Source organism: Colletotrichum navitas (genome assembly GCF_030913465.1).
Source record: "Colletotrichum navitas strain CBS 125086 chromosome Unknown LY79scaffold_1, whole genome shotgun sequence".
Classification (NCBI taxonomy): Eukaryota; Fungi; Ascomycota; class Sordariomycetes; order Glomerellales; family Glomerellaceae; genus Colletotrichum; species Colletotrichum navitas.
The window spans coordinates 2,256,901-2,269,607 of record NW_026850547.1 but is presented as its reverse complement, the minus strand read 5'-3'; the positions used below and the strand labels follow the sequence as shown (position 1 = coordinate 2,269,607).

Sequence of the window (12,707 nt, the reverse complement as noted above, 5' to 3'; positions counted from 1 at the left end):
ATCCGACGCCCTAGGATACAGTATCTGCCGCGGACAACAAGATGACGACATCCACTTCAGAGCCAGTGACTCGCTGAGGCAGCGGATGCACGTGGAGCTCAACGTCCTCTAGTTCTTCTTTGGGCCCTCCCAAAATGTCACGATGCTGTCGTGGTCGGGCGTGACATCTCCGCGATCACTATTTTCCTGCCAGACTATCGGTGATGACAGACCTGGGAGGCAACCTGTTGTGGTTCCATATAGGGATAGCAGCAATGCACATCAGCCGCAGCCACCGTTGTTATTGGTCGCAGTACAGGCAACCAGCGGGGGCCATGCAAGAGGATCATAACCCTCCGCTACCTAGTATATCACTCGCATCTCTGCCATCTCGTCGCGTATGGCCGGATTGACTTCAAGGCCGAAATCAACGAACGCCCGCGATATCTGATATGGAGTTCATCGGGGCAATAACGAGTGTGATCGATCTCTTCGTCGTCGTCCATCAGATCCAGGGGCTATGTGATAGGTATAGGAACACGCCCAGGGCGGTGCGGGATATCATCGATGAGTGTGAATGGACCAAGGCACTTTGCTTCAGCCTTAAAGACCAGCTGCTGCGGACGCCAGATGCATTGCAGCACGGTGGAAAGACGATGTCTCCCCCAGGCGCCCAGCAGAAGACGCCTGGGCACACCCTGCTGTGGTGTTTCGAAAAGAGCATGCAGGGCATTCGCGAGACGCTCGAGGAGCTAGAGGAGGAGGCCACCAAGTTACAGAGTAAAAAGAACTCGCTCATGGGCAAGTGGGACAAGACCAAGTTCCTGTGGAAGGAAGACTTTTTCAAAGACGCTGTGCAGAATGTCAAGGACCAGAGGGACATGGTCGCCATTGTCATGTCAGGAATACAATTGTAGGTCTGCCGCGGGACGACGACGACGAGAGACACGGGAAGGGGATACCAGACCTTGAAGCTGACAGAGGCACAGGCACAACACCAACGCTATAGGCAACGACCTACAAAGGTTGATCGCAATGCTTGAGACCGGCCAGACGCCAGTCTCCAAATCGGAGCCTCCGGTTGACCAGCTGCAGCCGCCGCCTCAGGCAATCAAGAAGAGCAAGTCGGACACGCAGATCAAGAAGTCAGGAACTCGGCTTGCCAAGGACCTCTACACAGCTGTTCGAAGCGGCCGGCTCGTCGACGTCGAGCCCATCCTATCCCAGGGCGTCTCGGTCGACGTGACCCTGGGAGATGGCGGAGACCGAGCCGTGCACATCGCCGCCCGCGAAGGATTCCTGCCCATACTGGATCGTTTGCTGGCCTACGGCGCCGACGTCGACATCCAGAATGTATGGCAAGAAACCCCACTGCACCAAGCGCTGCAGCGGGGGCAAACGCCGACGTCACTAACATTGCTGTCTAATGGGGCCAGCTGGACCATCACAAACGACAAAGGGGTGACGGCGTTACATTCGGCAGCGAAGAATTCCACGTACCTCCTCGTTCAGTACTTGCTGGATAGAGGCGCTGACCCAAACGTGCGGGACAAGCAAGGCCAGACACCCCTATTCATGGCGTGCCATCCCGTGGACAAGAACGGCAAGAAATCCAAGGTCGACGTCAAAGTCATCCGTGCATTGATGGAGCAAGGAGCCGACCCGATAATCATCGGAGCCAAGAAGTCAGGCAGTACTCCCGTCCACGAGCTCGCTATGAGTGGGAATGCAGAGGAACTTGAGATTGTGGCCAAGGCGGCGAAGTCGGTCAACCTCCCGTTGGTGGGGGACTGCGAGGGCGCCACGCCCCTTCACCTCGCCGTCAGGAACAACCACCCGGAGGCCGTCGATGTCCTGATCAGGCTTGGAGCCAACGTCGACGCAGTACAGACGTCTAAGGACGGCGCGGTGCCGACATCCTTGTGGCAGGCCGGGTGGAACAAGAACTTGGACATCGCAGCCAAGCTCCTCGAGGCTGGCGCCGACCCCAACTCGAGGGGTAAAGACAAGGCCACCGTCCTACACCTGGCGGTGACGAGGCACTGGCCCGAGATGGTGAGGCTTCTCGCCAGGCACAATGCCGACTTGAACGCCCAGGTGGCGGATAAGAGGAGGCCGCTCCACGCAGCGGTGCTGCAGAAGGACCTCTCCATGCTACGCCTCCTGCTTGAGTTGGGTGCCCGTGTCGACAGCAAGGGCGCCCACAGCGCGACGGCCCTCATGGAAGCCGCCCAGTACGGCTTGCTACCGATGATCCTGCTTCTCATCGAGCACGGGGCCGATTGGTCGTACACGACGCCCCAGGGGTCGGACGCCTTCCTCTGGGCTTGCAGCGGCGGTCATGTGCGCAGCGCGAGCTTCCTCCTGGGCCGTGGGCGGGATCTGCACAAGATGGCGTCGGGAGACTACACCGCGCTGCACTACGCGGCAAGGACGGGCCGGTTGGCCTGCGCCAAGTGGCTGCTGGAGCTGGGAATCGACAAATCCATCAGGTCGACGACGGCAAGGGCGCTGTTCAAAGCCAAGGGAACGGCGGCCGAGGTTGCCCGGGCGCATGGGGCCGTTGACGTGGCGGAGTTTATTGAAAAATATGAGGCAGAGGCAGCATACTAGGTAAACAAGGGCGGAGCAGGACCAAACTCCATCTTATTCAAGCGGACTATACGCGAGACGGGTTCCTACATGGGCAATGCCTCAGCCCTTTCGCTTTGTTCCTCAAACCTTCTTCCCCCCAGAGCAAGAACCCGTAAACATGGGGTTGTAAGGACACCCACTCTGTGACGAAAGTTGATATCGAATACACCAAAATGAGTCAAACATGTCAAGATGCCCGTCGTAAAAGTTTATTCAGTCGAGGCTGCCTCTGAAAGATACTTGCTCTCGTCTGTGTAGACTGATAGTCTTCGTCTATGCTTTCGTCCAGTTGGCCCCCGTTCCAGACCGCCATGCTAACCCTACAATTGGGGAGGCTCCCTTTGGTCCAAGGCCGTGATATTGTCCACGGTTATCCCCCCCTGGATGTCTTCCGTCTCGAACTAAATACAAATGCCTAAAACAAGTAACAATAATCTAGCACTTCCGGCCGTGCCTTCTCTCTTCTCTAGGGATATTACAAGAGTGATGTTTTTCTTACCGCGGTAGTATCATGCCATATAACTCAGGACAACACCCAACAAAGGTAGCCGGTCAATGCGATGACTACCAAAAGCCGCGCCTAGTCGCCTGTCTATGCAAATATATCAAAAACAAGTAGTCGCGTCGGAACCGAAGCCTCATGAACATACTATCATGAGGGTGTCATCTGATCCGCCATCATCTTCCGAACCTCCTTCTCCAAGTTTTCCTCTGCGTTCTTATCTTCAACGTCTTCCACTGCACCGGTGACCTTTTCGGCGAGCTCAATTTTCTTCTGACATGCCTTGTAAATGAGCTCTTCGATGGTGTGCGACGTCAAAAGACGGATGACCTCGACGTCACGGGTCTGACCCAGACGATGAGCACGGTTCTCGGCTTGGATGTCGTCTTGCGGATTGTCGGACTGGTCGAAGATGATGATCTTGTTTGCTGACGTCAAGTTGATGCCGGTACCGCCGGCACCGGTCGTGAGCAGGAAGGCAGTGATATCGATGTCCTTGTTGAAGTCGTCAATCAGGTCCTGACGCTCTCCAACGCTAGTTTGGCCGTACAGAACACAGTGTTTGATCCCATCGGTATGGAGAACCTCTCGAAGGATCTCAATGACCTTTGCAAATTTGCTGAAAACCAAAACGCGATCGCCGTTGTCACGATATTGATGAATGAGCTGGAGCAGCTTAGTGACCTTGCCGCTATCCATCCAAGAACCTTCAGGTACATCGAGGTGCCTGATGCAGGCATAGTCGCGACACCAGAGGTGCAATTCAAAGTCGGATGAATTCTTCAGCTCCCCAATCAAGTGGTCCAGTCGCGGCTGTTGCAGCTCCGATTGAGGCAAATCTCTCATCAGTATCTTGGCCATCTGCTCGACCTTCTTGTCGTCAAAGTATCGCCGGAAGAGTTGGGGGTGAATGGCAGCCTTTCGAAGTTGCATCCAGCTGTTGTTCTGGTCGCTCTGTCGTCCGGTATTTGTCTTCTTGGCCGGACCGGCCTTGAAGAGGCGCTCGTACTCCTCGTACAGCTCTTTCTGCGTCGGCGCCAGATCGCAATATGCCACATTGCAGGTCTTGGATGGCATGTCGGACAGCACCTGCTGCTTGCGGCGTTGCAAGATAAAAGGCTCAAGAATGGTCCTGGCTCGGCTGACACGTTCTCCGTATAGGAAGGCACCGTTGTTGACGTCACGAATAGTAACCTTTTGACTGAACATGTATTGGAGTTGATCCATCCGGCCACTGAACTGCTTCGGGTCGATAAAATTCAAAAGAGAGAGCATCTCCATCAAGTTATTCTGGACAGGAGTGCCGGTGAGTAGCATCCTCCAACGGGCTTTGATTCGAATGAGATCTTTGTAGATCTTTGTCTTGGGGTTCTTCATTTTGTGACCCTCGTCAAAGATTGCAGCAGCAGGCTGAAGCTCTCGGAGAGCCTCCAGGTCATCCTCAGAACCAACTTGCGTGTATGTCGTCAAGACAACGTGGTAGTCGCCGGGGTTGTCAAGCATTTCGTATGCAATGTCCCTGCGCTCGGCTTGGGGACCTTGGTAGGCAAGTACCGAAAGACCAGGGGCAAAGCGCTGGAACTCAACCATCCAGTTGGAAAAGGTTGATGGCGGCACGACGACGAGGTTGGGCCAGGGTCGGTCGCCCCGTCCAGTCTCTTCGTAATTCTCCACGAGATGACAGATCAAAGAGATGACCTGACACGTTTTGCCCAGGCCCATTTCATCGGCCAGAATGCATCCGTAGCCACTGTTGTATAGAAGTGACATCCAGTTCAGACCAAACACCTGGAAGGGACGCATGGTGCAGTGGCCCTCCATCATTTTCGGTTGGCAGGGAATTGGGGGCTCCGAAAGCTTCTGGCCCTGGAAGCTTGTCGGTGTCAGGGGCATGTCATTCTTGGCCTGGGAGCTCTGGGAGCTCCGTTTCTGCCCCTTGACGTCGAGATCCCAAAGGCTAATCTCTTGCTTGACCTTGTTCGCCTTCTTCTCGCAATCGGCTACAACCTCGTCAATGGCGTTGACGCTGCGAGTAAACTCCATGATTGCGTCAACTAGTGTCTCTCCGATCGCGACCCTGGGCTTTCGGCCGCGCGCGCCTGATTTCTTGAGGACAGTCACGGCCTGAACCTCGTCGATGGTGTCGAAGGGTCTCTTATTCTCAATGACTCTGAGCTCGTCCAGTTTGATATTTGTCATGGCTGACAGATCCTCGATGGAGCTGTTGTTGATGGCCTGAAGAGCCTTGTCATGCAAACTCTCCTTCACCGCCTCGTTCACTTCATCCTCGTTGTCAAAGTCCTCGTCTTCGTTGTCGTCTGGGATGACGATTGGCTCGCCCAACGTCTCGTCCGCGAGTTCGTCCAACGTCGGTTCAATTTCCTGGATATGTTGCGATGCGATAGGAGACCGGTCGGGGCGACGACCTTGTATCAAGCGACGGCGCTTTGGCTTGGGTGGCGAGGGCGTGATACTTCGTGAAGGGGTTGGCAGGCTTGGGGTATGGCGGCCAAGCAGTTTCGGCTTGCTGGGCTCGTCATATCGACTGATTCTTCGCTCCAGGTTCGTTGGTCTTTCGTTTCCCACGGTGATAGCTGATTTCTTAGAGCTCAAGAGGGGGTTGGCCTTGGGCTTCAGATGACGAGCCTCCAACAAGTAGTTGATTGCATCCTCAACATTATTGTGGCATGCGGTCAGTGCCTCCTTGCAGTATTGAACTGGCATTGTACTGCCGAGAGCCTGGGAGACTGCTTCAATTTTCTTCTGCAGCTTGTCCACAGGGATGTATTCGAAGTTGGAGACATGTTTCTTAAACGAAGTCCGGGCGATATTCTCACGAGAACTGCGGTTGTTCTCGTCGTCTGAAGAGTCCACAATAATGGGTTCCTCCGAAGGTCTTTTGAGCGACCTCGGGGTCGGCTGCGACTTTGGGGGCGGCTGGAAACGCGAGCCCGGGGGCACGAGGCGCGAGAAGTAGGTCGAGGTGCTCGACGCTTTGTTCGAGATGCTCGATGTCTTGTTCGGCTGGAAAGGCGACGACGCGGGGACCTCGATAACCGAGCGCGAAGACGGGGAGGAGGGGGAGAGATCGGGATGCGGCTTTGACGGGGACGCAAGTGAAGTCCGGTTAACTATCTGCGTGGCTTGTGTCTGGAGCGGCGAACAAGGAATCGTCTCGTCAGCGAGCTCGTCGGTATCGTCGCCGCGACGGGTGCCTCTGATAGGCGACGTGCCTATAGCCGAGCTGCCCACTGGAGGCGAAGAGCTCAGGCTCAAGTTGATAACCATGGCTCGTGTGGGTTTTATAGTGGTTGAAAAAAAGCGATCACCAAGTGACGTGAAGAGGCGAACAATAGTCAAGTGACAAGGGTGGGGGGAGGGGTCGTTGTCCAGTAAAGAAATGAATCTCGAGGTTTCGGCTGCATAAGAAGGTCTATCGTTCGTTTGAATTTGCGAAGGCTAAATGGGAAGAGATCGCAGAGAAAGAGCAGATAGATGTTGGGTAAGTACGGCCTTCCAACTGTGAAAGACCTTCTAAGCAGGAGCGGTCGAGATTTTGAACGGGCGGTAGCGTATCTAGAGTGTGATTTTTCTGGGGCAGATCGTCTTTCACCACCCCAGTCCGTTGACACGGGGAAACGAGAAGACGCGCTTGGACAGAAGCCCGAAGCGCGTTCGCACGTGGTTGGCGTCATCAATTAAGGGCACTGTGCGGGGCTTCACTGGTTTGAACTGTGAACGCTGTCTTTCGGCTTGCGTCTCACTTTTGACTGGTTCGTAGGCCATGCTCAGTGAGCGGGACCGTCAAGTCAAGTTACAACCTCAACATCTATCAATAACGAGTCTCCTACAGCCTTACCTGGCCAACGAGCCCGGTTCAACGGTGATTCATAATCCTGTACGGGCTTCACCTCATTCTCTAGCATTGTAGGACTTGTGCTCACTCATCGCATGTCGTTGTCCAGCCCAGTTGTCACATCCGGCACTCTTCACATACCTTGAATATCAGATTCCAGTGGAAGTACAATGGCGACTCGACGAATTGTTGCCTCGGAGAAGACGATTCTCGAGAAGGACGATGTGGTCGGCTCCAGCCCTGCCGCTGGAGACAAGTCCAACATCACTCCCGCCGTACCGATGGAGGTCATCATGAAGCTCCTCGGATTTACCTTTGCCATGGTCGTCTTGCCTATCGGCACGTACTTTGCTACGGTCGACTTCATCTTCAGAGGTGGGTTACATAGATGCGCTGAGATTTCCTCTGGCCCAAGGAACCCAGCCTAGCTATGACTAACGATTGTGCCAGGCAACTCAACTTTTGCCGGAGCCCTGGCCGCAGTCATGGCCAATGTGGTACTGATCGGCTATATCGTCGTTGCCATGAAGGAGGACCAGAGCGATCAATTGGAAGCTAAGAAGGAAGCGAAGAAGGACCGCTAAATCATGAGCATCATACTTGCAGCGAAACATCTTTCGTCGCTTGAGGTAACGGCGTGGAATGAAACGAGTGTCATCAAAAATGTGGCATGTCATCATCACCCCTCAGGGATGACTTGCGCTGGAATCTGAATAAAGCAACATGTAATGTTTCTCAAGTTGAAGCACCATCTCCAAGGGGTTGGTTTATGGGCTCTTTCCAGCCTTCGTTTTGCAGCACCGTGAAAAAGTCATAATTAAGATTGCCGTATGTCTAGAGCTCCGCAGCCGGAGGCCATCATAAATGAAGCCAAAATAAAAGTCCGTTCATAACCCGACCATCAACCATCGTCACCCGTACCTTCGTCATACGAATCGTGTGCACGTACTTTGATCCAACGCCATTATACCGCCGTCTTAGAATCAAGCAAAAAAATGATCATGCTTGACAAGCAATTTCAATCACCTGCCCCTTCCTCAGTGGAGGCCTACTTATCGGATGGAGAAAAATACCCGGTGTCTCCAGACCGACACGTAGAAGCCCCCCTATATGATGATCCTCGCCCGAAGTACCATATCAAGTCCAGAATGCAGAAAATTGGGGTATCGACAAAGTAAAGACGAAAACCAGGTCATGTATCGTGCATCTCGTTCCTCAGGATGCCTTGCTGAACCTGCGGGAAAACCAGCTTTTCCGCTTGACCGGCGCTTCAGGTCGTTGCTGCGGCTGCTGCTGTTGTTGCTGAGGTGGATCCGCGGCCGGTCTCCGCAGCACATTGGCGCCCTTGTCGGGAATCTGAGGGCCTTGTTTCACAGATGAATGAGCGTGGCCTTTGTCGTTCTGCAGGCCGTTCGGTGTACCATTCTCGTGATTGAAGGAAGGTGGTTGGTAAGATTGCCCCTGGGCGAAACCGATACCGTAGTCGTTGACGGGCTGGGGCTTGGGGGCCGGGGCTCGCTCGATGGAGCTGTTGTCGCTACTAGTGGGGTCGGTATGATAGCCAGCATGCTCTGCCGAAGTTCCGCTTCCGGCTGCCGACGCGACAGTTTCGTACGAGAGGTCCTTGTTAGGGAGAGGATAGACGTTCTGGTCGCCACGACCATAGCCATTCATGTGCGGGTCGGTCTGTGTCCTGGGTACTCTCTGACGGTAGGGAACGTTGCCATTGTGGTATCCTCCACCACCGCCGCCGCCGTTGTGGTACGGGTCATAATAGCTCTGGCGGTTGGATGCAATCTCGAATTGACCGCTCTCGGGCCTGAAGGAACCGGGGCGTCCGCCATAATAGCTGTCATGGGGCTGTCGAGGTCCGCTGGCTGTATCTCAAGGTTAGCCGGGCCGCCTCGCCTGCATTGCCAATATAAATTTTGAACATACTAGCATAGTAACTGCTGCGCCGGTTCCATGTCGCAACAGACTCGGCGTCTGAACGGTATGATTGGCGGCGGTCACGGTCACGGTAGCCTCCGTCGATGGCAGCCTCGAAACTGCGGATAGTATCCAGAGGGCGCTCCCATCGACTACGAGTCGGGTTGGATCGGTCGGGCTCGGCTGGTGTCAAACGTTAGGCATGCCGTTTTAAATATTCAGACCAGACTTACTGATGGGGTTGCCGGTTGTGTCCTTGTGCTGGATGGCACGCAGCGGCGCCAGGGAGGTTTTCGTCATTGCCTGAACGGCGGCTGTAGAAATCGTCAGTCAGACATGTAATTTAACGGCTTTTGTAAACAGCAAAGACGTACAAGGTTCGGCCTCGCTCATGGCGACGGTGGGATCAGCTTTGCTGTGTAGCCTCTTTGCTTCCTTCTCTTGATGACTCTCGTGTAAGTCAATCTTATTGTGACTGCCCGAGCTCTTGTGAGACTTGTTAGACTGGAAACTGAATGTTCTGGGTCGTTTATGGGGAGACTGAGGTTGCTTCTGTGCCGGGCCTTGGGTCTGAGGATGAGCGCGAGTCGGTGGCCCTGCGGGCGGCGGCTGGTTGTACTGGTAGTGTTGGTAGGAGGGAATATGTGCTGGCTCGTCGTACGAGTCGGCGGCTTGGTCGTGGTAGAATTGTTGGTTTGGCTGCTGGTGCTGGGGAGGCAGCGCGGGGAGTGGATGATGCTCTGCCATGACGGGCGACTGGGGGAGGATGCTACTTTTAATCGATCTGTCTTGCAAAGCGGTGGACGCAATGGGCGGCGCAATGGGTGCGGGCGTAGTATCGGCGTGCAAGGTCGTCGATGGATGGATACACTATTGCGTGCCTTATCGCGGATCAGCAAGGGGACGAAGTGGGCGGGCGGCTTCAAGTCAGTGGCTAGCGAAGCAGCCAAGGTCGCGTTTTCCAGGGGGAGAGCGTGCGATGATGGTGTGTAAAGTGGACCACAGGATGGGGCAGATTCAGAATGGTGGAAGGGTGTGTCTGATTGAGGCGTGTGTATGTTTCCACCGACTGCTGGGATTGAAAGTGGATGCAGTGCCTAGCAAAGAATAGTAGTGTAAGCCGTATGCCGGGCCGTTCCCAATGACCACTTGTCTGGTGATGGGTGATTGTGTTGTGAAGTCTCGGAGGAAGGGAGAATGACCGAGAGATGGAAAAGCTTGGAGTATAGTTTTTTCCCCCCCCTTCTTTGGAGACGATGTCGCAAGGAGGCGGGAAAGCAGGGAAGTGAGTGTCTCGAATGTGGCTGGGGGGATGTGAGTTGGCAAAAGACCCGAATGAAGCTGTATGTATGGCTGGTGTGCTATTCGCTGTGTCGAGCAGGAAGGAATGGCCGAGCAACAACAGCAGCTTCGAGTACCTAGCAACCCCGAAAATACCACAGTGACAACGACAAACCTAGCAGAGGGAGTAGATACAAGGCGCGGATGTACGCTAAGGTGCAAGTGCAAGTGCAAGTGCAGGTGCAGGTGCAGGTGCAGGTAGTGCTCACGGACAATCCGATACGTACCTGTGATTTCCCCCCTTTCCTTGCCTTTTCTGGCCGATTTTTGACCCAGGGATTTGCTGCAAGCTGCAACAGAAACAGATGGAGACGGCGGGAGGGAGTCTGTGAGCTGGATTCTGATGCCGGATGGGGCGACTTCGGGCGAGCGACGCCAGGATGTTTGCTGGAAGGTGCGCTGGGACGAGTTGCCTTGGGGCGTTGCAGGGGGAAGTAGCGGCCACAAAGAGTTAAGCGCCTCGCTTTTTTTTTTTTTGCTTTTTTTTTCGATTGGGTCGAATACTTAGGTAGGTAGAGTCGGATCCGGTACGTAGAGTGGAAGTGTAGGGCTCAGTGGGGTGAAAGTGGTGACTAGGAGGCTGGGGTCGCCTGGGGGTGTAGGCGGTTGATTAGTGCGTTATTGGCGATGTGATTTGTCGGCTTCTTATCCGTCCGGTGTTGTTTAGGTAGGTAGTTGGTTGGCTGGCCGTCTCGTCTTCTGATGGTCCTTTTCGTCCTTTTCAGTCCACTTCAGTTCAGCACTGACTGACTGTCGATGTCGGTGCAGCAATTATCGAAATCTAGTATGGTTCTCGTGTGTTCAGGTGACCGAGATGCGCATCCGCTATGATGATGCCTATTTGCTCTTTTAGCAGCCCGCCGATAGGGGTGGAAGCTCTGTCCGGAGCTTTCGTAACGGTGTGTGAGCAAACTGGGTATTCTGTTTGACGTTGCCGTTAATCAGTGGTCGAAGGCATGCGACGTCGCGTTTGCAGGCGAACGGGGGGGGGTAGGGGGGGCGTGTTGGTAAGTAAGTGGTGAATGGTGGGTGGCGGGACCCCAGTAGAAGAGAGTCAGTCGATCCTTTCTCGCCTGAAGCAATGCCAATTGCCAATGCCAATAGCGGTGCAGCGCAATGGAAAATGCTATGCTGTCCGAATGGCCAAATCCAATGGGCAAAACGGGTCGAAAGAAAAGCCGCCCCTGATTGGTATTGATCGATAGTGATTCGATATGCTGACGTCAAGCAGCAGTAATCGCCGCGTGTTTCAGAGCGCCTTCGCGTGGTACCTGTTTGGTAGCCGATGGGCTCGTAGGTAGTTCGAGGGTACGGGTTTGGCTCCTCCCTTTACCTGCTAGCCTGGTCGGTAGTGAACGTGTATCTTCCTGTCGGTCCTTCCCTTTCGGTCCTTGGCCTGATGCGTCTGAGTTGTGTCTGGGGTGGAATGGAACAATGTGGATCGGATGATGGGTGTATGCGCTTGGCAGTGTTCTGGCTCTATTGGTGTCAGCCCAACTTACATTCATTCAATTCACCTTTCTGCTGCCGCAGCTGCAATACCGTATGCAGTCCAGCGAACAGTCGATAAGCCCATGTCTCTGACCTTTTCATCCCACGTCGGTTCCAACGCTATGCGCGACGCCGCAAACCGGGCAGCCTGCAGATAGTGGGTGGGGCTGAAAGAGATTCCTACCTCTGTGCGCACCAGGGCCTTTCCAATATTGCTTGCTGATTTTGCTATCGTAGTCGATGACCGGGTTGCCGGGTGTTGCGGCGGAGTGAAGTTGGCCAAGTTGCCCTCAAGCCCTCAGGTATACGATCCGAAATTGGAACGGCGTCAATAGTGCCAAAGGCCGCGTTGATTCGGCAAATCCCAATAAGAATTGAATAAAAATAAAAAGTAAAATGACGAAACAGACGCCAATCTCAAGGGACAGGGGTCCGTTTACGACCGAAGCGGCTTCAACCCGAATTGAAAGACAAGACGAAAGCGTGCGGACGTTCCGTGGCGAGCAATAGCTGGCTCGAGATATGAACGAGTCGGGACGTGAGAGAGTCAAGTGTCGCTACGCAACGTGGCGGGTCAATCTTGAGGTCGTGGTCAACGAGGCGAGACTTTCCATGAAAGCATGAACATTGCTAGAGTGTCAAATCAAAACCAAAAACGAAGAAAAAGATGCAGCGAAAATGCGGCGGGAGGCCGTCAGTATCTATACGAGCCTCCGATCCAACCGGACCAACGAGAGAAGAGACAACCCGGACAGGACGTGGGTGTGTGTGACTGGCGGAAGCATGAAGGAGCATTATGGTGGGCAGGTAGTGACCAGTCTATGATGAACAATATACGGATAGAGGGCTTTGAGTAAACCCCAACGGGAGGTGTGGCCTGTTCCGCCGTGGCATGGCACAGCATGGCATGGCGACAACATTCTGAAGCTCACTGTGATCGTCGGGCACATCACTTCGGTACTAGCCAAGGGAGGG

The 12,707-nt window shown here is 54.4% G+C and overlaps 4 protein-coding genes across 4 annotated transcripts; 2 read left to right on the top strand and 2 right to left on the bottom strand.

Annotated features, from left to right (window-relative positions):
• Window positions 1-431: 431 nt before the first annotated feature.
• On the top strand, window positions 432-2,592 carry LY79DRAFT_503594 (ankyrin repeat-containing domain protein; the record flags this gene model as incomplete). Its single annotated transcript, XM_060553414.1, has 2 exons — window positions 432-892; window positions 969-2,592. 2 exons carry the CDS (start codon window positions 432-434, stop codon window positions 2,590-2,592), a joined length of 2,085 nt encoding a protein of 694 aa, XP_060421166.1.
• Window positions 2,593-2,807: 215 nt separating this feature from the next.
• On the bottom strand, window positions 2,808-6,727 carry LY79DRAFT_534363 (SNF2 family domain-containing protein). Its single transcript, XM_060556422.1, has one exon. It carries the CDS (start codon window positions 6,401-6,403, stop codon window positions 3,266-3,268), a length of 3,138 nt encoding a protein of 1,045 aa, XP_060421165.1. The 5' UTR covers window positions 6,404-6,727; the 3' UTR covers window positions 2,808-3,265.
• A 414-nt stretch (window positions 6,728-7,141) lies between these two features.
• On the top strand, window positions 7,142-7,555 carry LY79DRAFT_574927 (VMA21-like domain-containing protein; the record flags this gene model as incomplete). Its single annotated transcript, XM_060559654.1, has 2 exons — window positions 7,142-7,346; window positions 7,422-7,555. 2 exons carry the CDS (start codon window positions 7,142-7,144, stop codon window positions 7,553-7,555), a joined length of 339 nt encoding a protein of 112 aa, XP_060421164.1.
• A 237-nt stretch (window positions 7,556-7,792) lies between these two features.
• Window positions 7,793-9,872, bottom strand: LY79DRAFT_27452 (uncharacterized protein). The gene is made up of 4 exons (XM_060552052.1): window positions 9,275-9,872; window positions 9,134-9,214; window positions 8,910-9,083; window positions 7,793-8,848 (listed from the first exon to the last, which is right to left on the bottom strand). The coding sequence occupies exons 1-4, from the start codon at window positions 9,645-9,647 to the stop codon at window positions 8,187-8,189; spliced, it is 1,290 nt and encodes a 429-aa protein (XP_060421163.1). The 5' UTR covers window positions 9,648-9,872; the 3' UTR covers window positions 7,793-8,186.
• Window positions 9,873-12,707: the final 2,835 nt, after the last annotated feature.

What these genes read in the sequence shown, in the direction of transcription:
- LY79DRAFT_534363 (XM_060556422.1), bottom strand. Translation starts at nt 6,403, where the DNA reads ATGGTTATCAACTTGAGCCTGAGCTCTTCGCCTCCAGTGGGCAGCTCG.
- LY79DRAFT_27452 (XM_060552052.1), bottom strand. Translation starts at nt 9,647, where the DNA reads ATGGCAGAGCATCATCCACTCCCCGCGCTGCCTCCCCAGCACCAGCAG. An exon ending in CATGAGCGAGGCCGAACCTT is followed by an intron (nt 9,215 to 9,274) that starts GTACGTCTTTGC and finishes CGATTTCTACAG; the next exon opens with CCGCCGTTCAGGCAATGACG. An exon ending in CACAACCGGCAACCCCATCA is followed by an intron (nt 9,084 to 9,133) that starts GTAAGTCTGGTC and finishes GTTTGACACCAG; the next exon opens with CCGAGCCCGACCGATCCAAC.